At 42.0% G+C, this 14,415-nt stretch overlaps 1 protein-coding gene across 2 annotated transcripts in view; it reads left to right on the top strand.

Annotated features, from left to right (window-relative positions):
- NSD1 (nuclear receptor binding SET domain protein 1) overlaps positions 1-14,415 on the top strand; it is a 73,851-nt gene that overhangs the window by 43,986 nt on the left and 15,450 nt on the right. For both annotated transcript variants that reach the window (XM_056852937.1, XM_056852929.1), the window contains exons 6-17: positions 340-461; positions 992-1,274; positions 4,026-4,132; positions 5,103-5,178; positions 6,293-6,411; positions 7,687-7,830; positions 8,280-8,403; positions 9,063-9,263; positions 9,454-9,633; positions 11,239-11,395; positions 11,957-12,162; positions 13,456-13,568. In XM_056852937.1, the coding sequence (XP_056708915.1) occupies positions 340-461; positions 992-1,274; positions 4,026-4,132; positions 5,103-5,178; positions 6,293-6,411; positions 7,687-7,830; positions 8,280-8,403; positions 9,063-9,263; positions 9,454-9,633; positions 11,239-11,395; positions 11,957-12,162; positions 13,456-13,568 (1,832 nt within the window). The remainder of the gene's footprint in view (positions 1-339; positions 462-991; positions 1,275-4,025; positions 4,133-5,102; positions 5,179-6,292; positions 6,412-7,686; positions 7,831-8,279; positions 8,404-9,062; positions 9,264-9,453; positions 9,634-11,238; positions 11,396-11,956; positions 12,163-13,455; positions 13,569-14,415) is intronic.

The following is a 14,415-nucleotide window of genomic DNA, read 5'->3' as shown; positions in this document are numbered from 1 at the left end:
GCATGCAACACGGTATGGAGTCCTGCTAAAGAGGAGACAAGAAAGACATTTAGGGAAGCTGGTTTACATGAATATCCAGAGGGAAGTGTTGCTTCTAAACCTATACACCAACAGAAGATTTGATGCTTGCTTGCTTGCTTTAAAAAAAACCCTCATTTTAGTAACAATGTCAAAGAGAATCAAATGCCAAAACTGCTCCTCAGAGTCTTATAGTGATCTCTTATTGCAGACACTTGAAGACAGGGCATCAGCAGAACCAGTTCACAATGGAGAATTTCCTCCCAGGCCTTTTGATTCTCTCAGAAGACTAACCCTGAAGCTCTCTTTCCTTTTTCTCAGTATCACAGTCAGAAAAGAAACGCCTTAGAAAGCCAAGTAAACGGCTTCTGGAATATGCAGAAGAATATGATCATATATTTGCACCTAAGAAGAAAAAGAAGAGCCGGGAGTCGTTTCGGAAGGTGGGTGCAACCACTGTGCAAAACAAGCGCAGTGGGAACTTTGTGAAATACTGGGGAAATGTCTAAATAGGGTTTTACAAAACTCTCATGGGTATTTTAAAAAGTAGGGCTGGGGTCCTGCAAGGCCTATGTGTGCATGTGCAAAGGGGCGTGGGGATCCCTGTTCTCTGTAGCCCCTTGTGCCACATCAGCTGCTACTAGTAGCTGCCTCAACTAGTAGGGGCTTATCAGGGAGCGCAAGAAGGATCGCGAGAAACTGTGGAGCATTCACACCATGTGTGTCTTTTTGGAGCCTGAGCTTTCCTGGTTATTTAAGCAAATAAATACAAAAAGACCACCATCACCACACATCATTTTGCCAGTCACCCAAAGCTGACTGATTTTGCTTCCATTTGATTGTTAAACCTGTTGCAGAAATGTTGCTATGTCCCTGAACAGGCTGTACTCCTTAGTATCCTTTGCCTGCATGAGATCCAAATGCTGGACCAGAGTCTTAAGTTTCCTCTATTTGTATATGTGGCTGCTATTAGGCAAGTTCTGTAGAGAAGCCTGAAGGCAAACAGGATTGCAGCAGTGGCAAGCAAGGTCAGAATAAACATCTAGGAAAGAAGTACATGGATTCGGTCTCACCTGCTTCTTCATCTAAAGAATCTCCTCCAGTCCTTGAAGCTGAACGTAGTCTGACAGATGACCCTGGGTCCCATTCCATGGAACCGAGGTCTGAAATGCCCGTTTTGACGTTGTCTTCACCAAATGTGTTGGAAACTGCTGCTGCTTCTCCTTCACAGAGAGAGGAACAGTTGGTGAAATCAGGTAAATTACATTGTATTTCTGATAGAAATGGGTGCATATTCTGTGTGTGTGTTTCCCTATATAGGACTGCCATATACCCAGTTTTAATCTAATGCCACACCTGAGTTTCTTCTTGCTGTATCTCTGTATTCAAGTTTATCCCCACCCCTTTGGTAAGTATTACTCATGTGGTTCTTCTAAGGGTACTCCAGAGTGATCTCCCTTTGTGGATCTTCCAAGTGCTCATATTAGCGTTTTTAGATATTATTCCCAGATCATCAGTATTTGAGGGAACAATATAGTCACAGTGGGAACAGCAAGCACTGCCCCAGCTGCCACTTTATGCAGTGATAAAACTTTTAAAAGTGCGCTAAAACTGGCACACCATTTTAACATGGTTTTTGTGTTCACTACAAAAATATAAAACAAAAGCATTTAATATTAATTCCTGGTCCTGCAAGAGGTTCTTCCGCTGGCCCTAATGATTTTCATGAGAGGTCCCAGAATGCTGACAGGGATTTTGTACAGGCCTCTATTTGCGACATTTGTAATTCCAACTGAAAAGAGCTGAGGAGTAATTCCATTGTATCCGTCCGACAACCCTTTGAGATAGGCTAGGCCAACCGAGTGACTGGCCCAGGGTCACACACAGTACAGTCCTATGCAGAGTTACTCAACCAGTCCAAGTCTAGTCAACACTCAATCTGCTGTACTGTAGGTGATTTGTTGGAGTTGCAAGTAGGTTACACTTTGACATAAGATGCACCCTGCCATTACATCATCAGCATTAAAGATTTTGTTGTTAGGATAAACAGGGAAATATACACTGCAAAGGAGGACGACAGTTGTTTAGCGGCTAATCAGAAGAAGGGATTGTGGCCACTTGTTTCATGGGCGAGAAAAGTTGAACCTACAAAAATTCCCTCTTTTACGCAACTGTTAAAAGTATACATAAGCTCTGGGTCAGCCTAGAGAGAGGGAATGGATGGAATATGGGTTCAAATGGGTCTAAAAAAGTTTAAAACTTCATGAAAAGACCACAGTCTGTCTATTCTGTAATCTATGTTCTTCATTTGCTGTTGTACTGGATGTGTTTATCTCAGTTTTAAAACATATGAATGTACTTTAGAGCCATATTGTAAAGGAGGTGGGAACAGAGGGGGAAGAACAGAATGAGGAAGGAATGCTGAAAAAATTATTTGAGACAGGGTGTGGAGAGAATATTTGAGACCTAGTAGGAAGAAGCTTAGGATAGCAGCCACATTTTAGATAGCTGGTTTCTACATATAAATTCCTTCAATTTTTACATAAATGGGTTTTAAAATACCTGTTTGGGATGCTACAAAATAATGTGGCATATAGCTTAATTCTTAGGATTTGCAGTCCATTGAACACTGTGGATTAAACCATGTTTGATGCTCTGATCTAAATGGTTATTTGAAATGGTGCTTGCTATCTGTAAATGAGAGACTTCAAGATATTTATGCGTCTTTACAGTTATAGAAAACTGCCAGGTTATGTGTGAACACAGTATTTTGACGTACCCAGACAATGAGGGCTTGAATGAAATTGCATACAGAGAAAACACAGGCTTTTCAAAAGACAAAACCTACAACATACAAACCACAAAAGAACCAGTGCATTCGACAATGGTTAACAGGCCCCCATGCCTTTGGCTTCATTAGCACAGGTACCACATTGGACTTATTTAAGTGAGCACATGTGAATTCTGAGCATGCTCATATGCTTTTACAGTTCCTTATCACGGAAGGAGTAGGTAGCAAAAGTTGGAGGAGTAAGGTAGGGGAGAAATCCAGCAGTGGAGAAGAATCCCTCAAATTAAGTGTTGGAGGAACAATATTCTACATCGAGCTCCCAGCACTACAATAGGGGCGATTGAAAGGAGGGGTGCAAATAGAATATAAAACCATAGTTAAACAGAAGCCAGTAGAACAAAATAAGGAGCTTGAAGGGATGAAGATTACTGATGTTGGTTTGTTCAAATTACCCAAATTCAGACCCAGCTGAAAGTGCTTTGGAGAAGTCCAGAAAATCTTTAGAAGTGATACAGCCTGGGAGCTTCACTGTCTCCTCAGGAAGCAGAAGGCACTGGCTAGGTGCAAACAACTTTTGAAATGGTTGATGGTGGGCTGTTTACCTCCCATTCTGTGTTCCTTTAGCCCTCCATCCCCGAAACATTCTCTCCAGTTTGTGGTTTCAACTTTTTTTTGGCAGAAAAAGCCTCTGTAGCTAACTTTTAACTTCCAAGGACTTTGAAATAGCCCTGCATTGCAGCACTTTTTGCTCTTTGATAACATTCTCATCTTAGTTGTGCTTTTCAGTACTAGTACATATGTGTAATTTCATCTGTTTGAATGAATCAAATAAAAGAACATTCAATTATTCTACAAAATTAAAGATAAGATCAATACCTGGCAAAATGGAGTATATTAAGCCTGAAGATTAATAGGTTTGTTTGTTTGTTTACAAAATGTATATCCCAGCTTTCTGCCTTTACACGGGCCACTAAGGTGGCTAATGGAATATGCATGACATATTTCGCTTACAGAACCATCTTAAGCAGAGTTGTGCTCTTCTGAGTCCATTGAACTAAGTGGGCTTAGAAGGGCATAACTGTTAGGGTTGCCCTGCTGATCTTGCTGCTTCCTTGGTCCTGGAAAGAGGAGGTATAGCATAAAGGATGTCATGGTTGTTAACAAGTTCTAGTTTGTACCTTGTATGGAGAATGACTGACTTGCATCTTTGTCACAGGGAGCTTTGAGAGCAAGCGTCAGAGGAAGCCAACTAAAAAACTCTTGGAATCCAATGATTTGGATACCACATTCATACCAAAGAGAGAGTGGACTTCCATAAAGAAGGTACATTCCTTCATTCAGCTTTTAAGTCTTAGCTACAATATAAAGTTCTGCTATGCCCTTGGGTGTAAAATAACGGAATCTGCAAAATAATTCAAAACTTTATCTGTGAATTTCTCATTGTCGGTTTCCCTTTTTTAAAAAAACCTGCCACCCAAATTAGGTTTATGTTAGTCCTGTAAACCCTTGAATATGTGTATCTTTTATAATGGCCAAAGCTACAACCCACTAATCATTTTTTATATACAACCTTTATTCATCACAGTTGAATATAAGATCATGTCTTAGTGGTATGTTTTCTCCAACTCTTTAGGCAAATCAGTAAGTATCTTGGCTTTTTATGAGGAGTACAACCTCTGATATGAAACAACTCCTAATTTTACTTTGCATTTGTGGGTATTAAAAAAAATAACATCAGCACATGCTAGGTGACAAAATGAGAGTTGTTCTTATTCTGTACCAGGATATTAACTCTTATAGGACATTTATGCCATGATTGAAAGACTGTTGTGCTAAAATGTCTCTAGATGGGATACAAGTCTAACTTCTCAGGTCTGTTAGAGTATGGTCCTCTATGTAACATAAGTATCTGAGGTGTCATTCTGGTTCTGCTCTCCTGTAATATGGACAACAACATCTGCCAAGGGTAGGGGTCGTAGTTGTTATCTGTGAAAATGGGGTAATGTATTTTATTCAGCATAGGCCCTGTACTTGTTTTGTATGATTATGATATTTCTAGTCCTTCACAGTAACGAAAGTCTGTTAAATACATTCCGTCAAATATGATTCTCCCCTTTTGTTGCCATTCAGTGATCTCTCCGGGTGGTCTTCTCCTTGTAGTAATTTGAGAAGCTGTAATATTGATTTGTAAATTTGTTGAAGTAGAATTGTAGTTGAGATGAGCTCAGAGAAACACACCTTCTTGCAGGAATGTGAATTTGCTTGGTAAATTGTCAATGTTACTTATCCGCAGTGTTCTGAGGCTGGTCCTTTGGATACTGAAATGTCTGAGTTGTATTCCACACCTCAATTTCTGGACTCTGGTGAAGGTAGGCATTGCTTGAGTTCTGTAGAATGAAGCAAGCAGTTTCCTATGCAGTGTGTAAACTAAGCAAGATTCTTCAGTCACAATAAGTAACCAGTCAGCTAAGTTATAAGCAAATGGTTCATCATTTCTTGTCAAGATTTGTAAAGTTTTTCTTTTAAGATTTTCTGCAAAAGCTAAAAAATAACACAGTGAAATAATTAATGCTGAATGAAACAATGTGTGTCATGGCTTGACTTGGAAATGTATATCTGAGAGGGAACGGGCTACTTTGACTATAAAAAAGTTTTACAGTTTTGCAAATTTATTTTATACTGTATACCCACCTCAAGTTCCCGCTGATGTTTTTGATGAGATTGTAGTAATAACTTCAGTCTTCTGATTTCTTGGTTTTATTTGTGCCACCGACACTCACACAGTCTGAGATCTCAGAGTAGATGATGGTACTTCAGATTCACCTCCATGCACATGATGAAGTGTACTCTGACTTACAAAAGTGTATGTCCGCAATAAATTAGTTGTCTTTAAAACATCACAAGGTGCTGTGTTCAACAATGAATGTCTAGCTATTGAAAACAGACTAAAATGCAAAGCGTGGAAATTACGTGGAAATCTTAGCAATGGCTGCTCAGAGCCAGGACTGAAAAACAGAGGGGATTGGCCAGAAGACAGCATAGAAAGGGCAGGCCACTGTTTGGCTTTCTTAATCTTCAGCTGATGCCAACTGTGCTTTTCTTAATGATCGCAAGGATGAGAAACTCATTATTTCAGTTCTCCAGTATTTGACCTTAGGTATCAACTACGTTTCCTGTGTGTTGTACATAGGAATACGTTGAATTTGAATTCTTTATAAACATACTAGCAATGTCTTTGATCTGATGGTAATAAAGAAAATAATGTATTTGGTTCTAATGTCCTGATCACAATATTTTTTTAAATTTGTGCTGCCTTTGGATAGGCTTGCATGCATTGATCCTGAGTGTACCCAGTGTCATTATACAAGATGGTGAATTCTGGATTCTGTTGTATTTAAGGCTGAGAAGTGACATTATCAAAATTGTCTCACGATTCAGCTGTTTCTGCCATGGCTTTAAATCATGCACTCTGCCTTGCTACAGCTCCTGAAAAGACTCCAACAAAACAGAGAAAACGAAAGCGGCAGAGGCGAACTCTGTCTGCAGCTCCAAATAAAAAAGAGAAGGGTGAAGATGCTCTTGGAGAAACCTCAAACTCAGAGGTACTGCTAAGCTGTGGATTCTCCTGACTGTGTGAAGCAATACACTTAACCGTTTTTCTTTTGAAAGTAGCACCAAAATACAAACAAACACCCAACAACTTTGGAACACTTGACTGTGTTGCAAAATGAAAATATTTAAAAAGCTCTCACCAAACTTGAAGAAGTTTTACCCTCTGAACTAGTAGTTCACTTTGGAAGCTTAGGTTTCATTTCTCGGAATGATGGACCTTTGTAAATTTTGATACAGTGTATTTCACTGGATGATTTACTTCTGCATTTTAAAAAGGTATCTTTTAAGGAATGTTTCTGTCATTGAGTTGGATCCAAATTCCTCCTTCTGCAAGTAGGCGCTTCTGCTTACACAAGCAGGGGGAGTGATTTTTCTTTTTCTTTTGCCAGTTCCCCCTTCCCATTGCAAGCACCTTATGATGTTCCTCAGTTTATTGGTAGTGCAATGGGAGAGAGGAGGCATGAAAGCTCTCTTTTGCATATGGTACCGAGCTGGCAGTTCTTTGGATTCTAATTCATGAGCTCTTGATTCCTGCCCTATACTGCTGTGGAAATGAAAACTACATATATTTTGTCCTCCTAACAGCTTGATCGAGACTGTCCGATGTAGAATTGTTTCCTCTGTCCTGTAGGTGTTCTGTAGGACAGGGACATGTACAGAGCTGTATTTTTCCTCAGTCTGCCACTAGGACAAAGTTGTTTAGAAGGAGTAGTGCACAACTTTTTCCTTGCAAGATTTAGCACAAAACAGGAAGGTACCTGTAAATGTAGGTTTCATATATTTATTTGGTGGTCCTGTTCACACTGTGGAAGTGTAACTTTTAAAAATCAGGGTGTGTTATTCATATGAGCAGAGAAATTAAACACTTCAAGAAATGTGTTAATTTGCAACTTCATAATGTATGCCCAATACAGAGGCGGCTTGGAGGAAGGATTGTTGAAATTCTCCAGTGTGGCCAGTCAGTAAAGCTGCCAAAACAGGACAACAAAACAGTGATATTTAATGTGCTGTAATAAAGTTGAGAATGTTTCTTTCCCCCAGTGAAACCTAAGAGTTGGAGCAGTGTGAGGAGAGTTAGCGCCACAGCGTGAGGCACCTTCTGCAGGCAGAATGATTAGGGCTAGAAGCGTTGCATGCGCACCTCAGCGAGCAGGTTGGCGGAACATCCGTATGTTTTGTAGCCCATCTAACAGCAGCCCAGAAGAGGGTGTGGGGGCCAAGGAAAGAATGTGGCTGTTTAAAATCTTGGCCTTCTTTTTTAAAAGGGAGATAGAGCTACTCAGGGGACAGTAGGAAGCCCCAAGGAGACTACTGAAGAGGGGTCCGAAAATGACCATGGAGTCCCTTCATCCAAAAAGATACAAGGGGAGCGTGGAGGAGGAGCTGCCCTCAAGGAGAACGTGTGTCAGGTAGAAATCTGAGACATTCAGCTTGAATGCTGCTGACGGTGAAAATGTCATGGGCTAGACTACTTGGGAACAGATGGTGTCAACAGGAACCAGTATTCTCCCATTCTTGTTTCAGGCAGGGCTGGGTTGGTTTATTTCAGGGTTTTTTTAGGGGGTGGGGGGTGTTGCCCTGAAATAAACTTTTTACAAACAGGGCACCAGCTCTGACCCGAATTCATTTTATCTGTTAGAAAATCATTTGAATGGGAATTGTGAAGTTGCATAAATCACTGGGATTTCCTTCATGCATATGACAAGCCACACAAAGTTGGCTATGCGCTTGCTCTAAAGAGATAGGTGTGAAAACCCATTTTTGAAAAAGGTTCAGCTGAAGGAAACACAAACCGTATATTTTGTGCGTATTAAAAAAAAAATCCCCTGTGGTAATGCTTTGTTTCCCTTCCTCACAGATCTGTGAAAAGCCGGGTGAGTTGTTGTTGTGTGAGGCGCAGTGCTGTGGCGCTTTCCACCTGCAGTGCCTTGGGCTCTCCGAAATGCCGATGGGCAAGTTCATCTGCACCGAGTGTTCCACAGGTACAGTTCTTGGAGCAGGGACAAAGCTCACCACTAATCTACTCCGCTTTTGTCCTATTTTGTGTTTGTGAACCTGTTAAAAATGAATGACATTGCTGTGGTGCAAGCTACACTGTAAACAAAAATAGAACAGTTCCTACTCTAGCTACCATCAGCTAGACCAGGGGTGTCAAACGTGTGGTTCGGGGACCAGATCCGGCTCCTTGAGAGCTCTTATCCAGCCCGTGAGCCATCCGAGGCAGCCAACCCCACCCCCAATCATGATACGGGTTGCCGAGCCTGCAGCGGGCTCACCAGCCAAGGCAGCCACCTCCCTCCATCCTGAGGTGTCAATTATCAAAGATTTTAAATAAAAGAAAATATTATAAGAGTGTTATTGTTTTAAGCATGTTAGTCTTTTAAGTAAAAAATAGTATCATTAATTGGTTTTGCCTGTGTCTTCTATAAAGTTTGTGTCTCCGGTACCTGGCATTAAATGTGATGGTACTCATGACCTGGCCCAACCAAGTGATATTTATGTCATATCTGGCCCTTGTAACAAATGGGTTCGACACCCCAAACTGTTTGCCTATACATTTCTGCTTTGTTACTTCTTAGAACTCTGCTTTCTTCTAAACTTTGATTGAAATTCTCTTCCATTTTACTGTCCCATCCTTCAGGGGTCCACACGTGCTTTGTATGCAAGAGCAGTGGAGAAAATGTGAAGCGGTGTTTGCTTCCTCTGTGTGGGAAGTACTACCATGAAGAATGTATACAGAAGTATCCTCCCACCGTCATGCAGAACAAGGGCTTTCGATGTTCATTGCACATCTGTATGACCTGCCATGCAGCCAACCCTGCAAATGTGTCTGCGTCTAAAGGTACAGTAATTTTATGTACCCACCATTGAAGTCTTTTTCTAAATTCATTTCCTGTGCAGCCATTAATTAGGATTTATGCTTTTGTTGGAAATTTTAGATGTGGGATTGATTTTTTTTAAAAAAACTTGATTCTTAGCCATTTTTTTCAGATTAAAAAACCCCATGTAATTCCAATGTGTTCCTCTGCAAGGTCGCTTGATGCGTTGTGTTCGATGTCCTGTTGCATACCATTCAAATGATTTCTGCCTTGCTGCTGGGACAGTGATCCTTGCTTCCAATAGCATGATCTGCCCTAATCATTTTACCGCTCGGAGAGGCTGCAGAAACCACGAGCATGTAAACGTCAGCTGGTGCTTCGTCTGTTCGGAAGGTAAGACAGTCTTGTGCATTGTGGTATTGCCATTTTCTGGATGGCTCCTTCATCAGAAGGACATTATTGAAGGAGAAAGTTTGTGCATATGCAGAAAAAATTACAGAAAAGAAGCCCTTTTGCATACTGTCCACACACAGGCTTGCTAGAAGTAATCTTTAATGTCCAGCTTATCAGGATTTAATTGGCAGCAACAGAAATCATAGGTTGATGTCTGCAAATCATAAACCAAAGGAGTTAATGGAATTGATCTTCTTCCCCCTGAGGCTTTCTGCACCCCACTCCCCCCCCCACAAAAAAACAAACTTTCAGAATCCCAGGGAGCCCTCGGGAACAAATTGGGTTGCAGTGTTGAAGGCTGCGGCATGGATATGGAACCCACAGAAGTTGCTCTTTCTTGAGTTCTCCATTCACAGAAGAGGGTGCACAGGAGAGGTGGGAGTGACTTCTGCCATGTTCCTTTCAAGCTTCATCCCACTCTGTTCCCAGAAGTCCTGCTTAATCCTCAGCAGCAGCTTTTTTTGGGGGGGGGAGAAATAGGGAAGTGGGGTGATCTGTTCCATGAACACCATCTATTCACAGTTTGTAGGATCCAACCCATTATTATTTTTATACAGCAGGACGCAAGTGAGTTCCCAGAAGCCTAGGATGAAGATCCAGGGAGCTTGATAGTGCAGTGCACAAGACATAATTTTAATGATGAGCCTGCTGTGGAAGCACACGTTCCACTTTTGGTCAGACATACAGCCTCCTTCAGTTCAGCTGAGGAGAAGCTTGTTTTCACTGATGAGACTGTGCACAGAACTGATTGGCTAGGCCCTTTTGTCAGTCATGATGCCCAATGTATCCTTCTTGATGCAGGTTTCCCCCCCCCAAATATTCAAAGTAGAGTGCTGCTGAAATCTTTGCTCAGATACACTTGCAAAGCAGTTGAGGGGGGAGAACAAAATTAAGTGGATTATCCACTGGAGGCAATCAGCATTAGGTTCAGGGGCTGTCCTTGAGTCCTTCAGGGACTGAAGATGGAAGGGAAACAGAGCTCACTGCGGGGGGGGGGGGACCCTGCACCTGCTCCAGCTTACTGCTTATGAGTACCTATAAAATCTTAATATGGCTATGCAATAAGGGAGCTGGAAAATACAGGATTAAAACCCACCAGAGCAGGTTGCTTTTTTATCTCTTCAATATAGCATCCTTCAGCATTCCAAACTGCTTATTTTGGCTAAAGAAAATGTTCTCACCTTCAGGTGCAGCTCTGTGCAAACAAGTATGGGAGCAATGCGCACTGTTGTATTGTGGTGGGTTAGATAACCTCGATGCCTCTGAAATAAAACTGACCGCTATGAATGAAGATTGCCCTACACAGAACACTGGTGTTAATACTGTTCTGACCATTTTCCTATCCTGAGATCTGTGATAGGGTTTGAGATCGAAGGAGTCATTATTGATGGACAGGGGGAAAGAATACCACTTATGCTTCATTTTGAATTTTTCACCACTGGTGTTTCTCTTTATTGCATGGGAAGGAGGAGACTATCTAGTCAAGTGTTGAACGCAACAGGGGACCCCTTTGTCTCTATCAAAGCCGCCTTTTGTTTTTCACAGGTGGGAGCCTTCTGTGCTGTGAGTCTTGCCCTGCTGCCTTCCACCGGGAGTGTCTGAACATCGACATGCCGGAAGGGAGCTGGTATTGTAATGACTGCAAGGCTGGCAAGAAACCCCACTACAAGGAGGTGGTCTGGGTGAAAGTGGGGCGTTACAGGTGGGTGAGGGGAAATGATGTTTTAATCACTGAAGGTTCGAGCTGGCTCTCCTCTGGTTGTGGTAACTACAGTAATGCCTGCAGCTTTAACTAAATGATAAAACAGTGATAAATCACACAAGTGAGACCCACTTTTACCTGCTCGTATGCCTGTTGTTCCTGCATTTGCTCCCACACTGATAACAGGATGTATAAAGTTGTCTTTCCATGTGAGTTGCAGCTTTGTCATGGTTAGCAACCGTACAAAAGATGAACTGCCAAAAGGATTAACCTAGGGAACAGAAAGCCAGTGTGGTGTGCTATCTGGGAGGCCCAGGTTCGAATCCCCGCTTGTGCCATGGAAGCTCGCTGGGTGACCTTGGGCCAGTCACGCACTCTCAGCCTACCCTACCTCACAGGGTTGTTGTGAGGATAAAATGGAGGAGAGTAGAATGAGTCTCCATTGAGTCCCCATTGGAGAGAAAGGTGGGCTATAAATGAACTAAATAATAAAATACATCTGGAATGCACGTGGGCTAACCTATTGTTCCTGGCTTTTTGGTTTTGTTTTGTTATTACCAGGTGGTGGCCTGCTGAGATTTGCCATCCTAGGACCATCCCTGTCAACATCCAAAAGATGAAACACGTCACTGGTGAATTTCCTGTGCTGTTTTTTGGATCAAATGATTACCTTTGGACGCACCAGGCTCGAGTATTCCCCTATATGGAAGGAGACGTGAGCAGCAAGGACAAGATGGCAAAAGGAGTGGATGGCATTTACAAGAAAGGTAGCATGTTTTCTTTTATGTGTTTTATTTATGTGTTTTATTTTACATAATTTATATCCCTCCTTTCTGCCCTCACAAGGCAGTGAACATTAAAACAAGACAAAAAAAGGCAGCAGCAGAAGTACATTAAAACAAAGCCTGAGCTAAAATGCATACAAAGTAATAAAAACAATAATTAAACCATTGGGGAAGAAGGAAGGATCACTGAGGGAATGCCAAATGAAACCTCACTCGCTGGTGAAAGATGGCATCATCAGGGAACAGATTAATTTCCCTGGGCAGGGAGTGCTAACATTTTGGTGCCACAACTGAGAAGGTGCTCTCTTCGGTTGCTACCTTCCTAATCTCAGAAGGCAGGGCTCCTGAAGCAGGGTCTCATAAGATGACCGTGCTGGTTGGGTAGGTTCATAAGGGAATGTAGGTATATTGGTCTCGAACCATAAAGGGCAATACTTTAAAGGACACTTGACTTGTGCCAGGGAACAGATTGGGAGCCAGTGTAAATGGACCAAGACTGAAGTTGTGTGGTCCCTACAACTCACTCCAGTCAACATCCTGGCTGCAGCATTCTGTACCAGTTGAAGTTTCTGAACACTTCTGAAGGGCAGCCCTATGTAGAGTGCATTGCAGTAATCTAATGTGCTCTTAAGAAAGTGCATGATGACTTGGCCACTGAAGCCAACCGTAGGTGTTGTACATGTCTCCAGTCCCAAGAAACTACAATACTACTTATAGCAGATTAAAAAAAAATTATTGATGCACTTCAAGAATAGCACTGACGAGTAGAGCGGTGCTGATTGAAGAGGGAGTAATTTTGCCTCCTCACTGCAGCCCACCAACATGCACTGCTGTTACTCTATGCAGGTCCCGCAACCTGGGAATAAAGTTTTCCAGGATGTAAGGAACTGCTGGGGGGGGGGGGGAGATCTACAGTCCTTGCATGAGCAGATTGTTGGATACATTCCCTAGTCTAAACTACCTAAATGTTTTCCCTGGTCTTAGGTTGGGTTAAAATAATTTAAATAAACCTTTCTGAATCTGTTCCTGATTCTGCTCCTGCCCTCCCGGTTTGAAAATTGAATGGTAACAACAGCCTACTAGAAAGTGTCTCAATTCAGACATCATGTCAAATCAAAAGAAATACATCTACTAGAAAAATGGCTGTGTATCTGTTTAAATCTTATTTGAAACTTTTTCTTAATGTAACTCTGCAGGAAGCAGCTGTGAGATTTGAAGAGCTAAAGGCTCAGAAGGAGCTGTTTAAATCTTATTTGAAACTTTTTCTTAATGTAGCTCTGCAGGAAGCAGCTGTGAGATTTGAAGAGCTAAAGGCTCAGAAGGAGCTGCGGCAGCTACAGGAAGACAAGAAGAACGATAAGAAGCCTCCTCCTTACAAACATATCAAGGTGAGAATGCAGAATGTCATAGCAGACTGTGTGGACGTGATGCTCCTAGTCTCTAAAGCATGGTTAAGGGAACAATCCCAGTCAGCCATAACCATAACTAAAGGTTTGTGTTGGGACCAGTCTTAACCACAATTAATACTAATCGGAGGGGGGGGCATTCTTCACATGTGCTGTACTTGCTCTTCTGTAATCCATATCTCACACTTGCCACCACATCCCTGTAAATAATGTCTGTATAGTCTTTCCACTATCATATTTGTCTCTTTCTAAAATGATGGTGATTGCACCACAAAAACAGCTTTCAGTGGTGCCTCAGTCTCCCAGACTGTATTTTGCAGTGTGTGTTAAGTGCCGCCAAAATCATTTCCAACTCATGGCGACCCTACGAATCAGTGTCCTCCAAAATGTCCTATCATGAGCAGCCTTGCTCAGATCTTGCAAATTGAGGGCCGTGGCATCCTTCAAAGAGTCAATCCATCTCTTGTTGGGTCTTCCTCTTTTCCTGCTGCCTTCAACTTTTCGTAGCATGCTTGTCTTTTCCAGTGACTCTTGCCTTCTCATAATGTGACCAAAGTATGACAGCCTCAGTTTAGTCATTTTAGCTTCTAGGGTCAGTTCAGGCTTGATTTAATCTATAACCCACTGATTTGTTGATCTGTACCGTGGAGTATGTTAGCTACATTATATTGAACCCTGAGTACTATGAACCAGTAATATGAACCAGTAATGTTCCGAGGAAGGGGATTGATATTTTCTCTCTTGGCTCCATAGAGATGTATGTTATTTCTGGCAAGTGTTTGCACCACACTTGGGAGGGTCTGAATTACGCTTTGAAAACCGTTGTCAT

The sequence above is a fragment of the Euleptes europaea genome, chromosome 1 (assembly GCF_029931775.1).
Source record: "Euleptes europaea isolate rEulEur1 chromosome 1, rEulEur1.hap1, whole genome shotgun sequence".
Classification (NCBI taxonomy): Eukaryota; Metazoa; Chordata; class Lepidosauria; order Squamata; family Sphaerodactylidae; genus Euleptes; species Euleptes europaea.
This window is presented reverse-complemented; position numbering and strand designations above follow the sequence as displayed.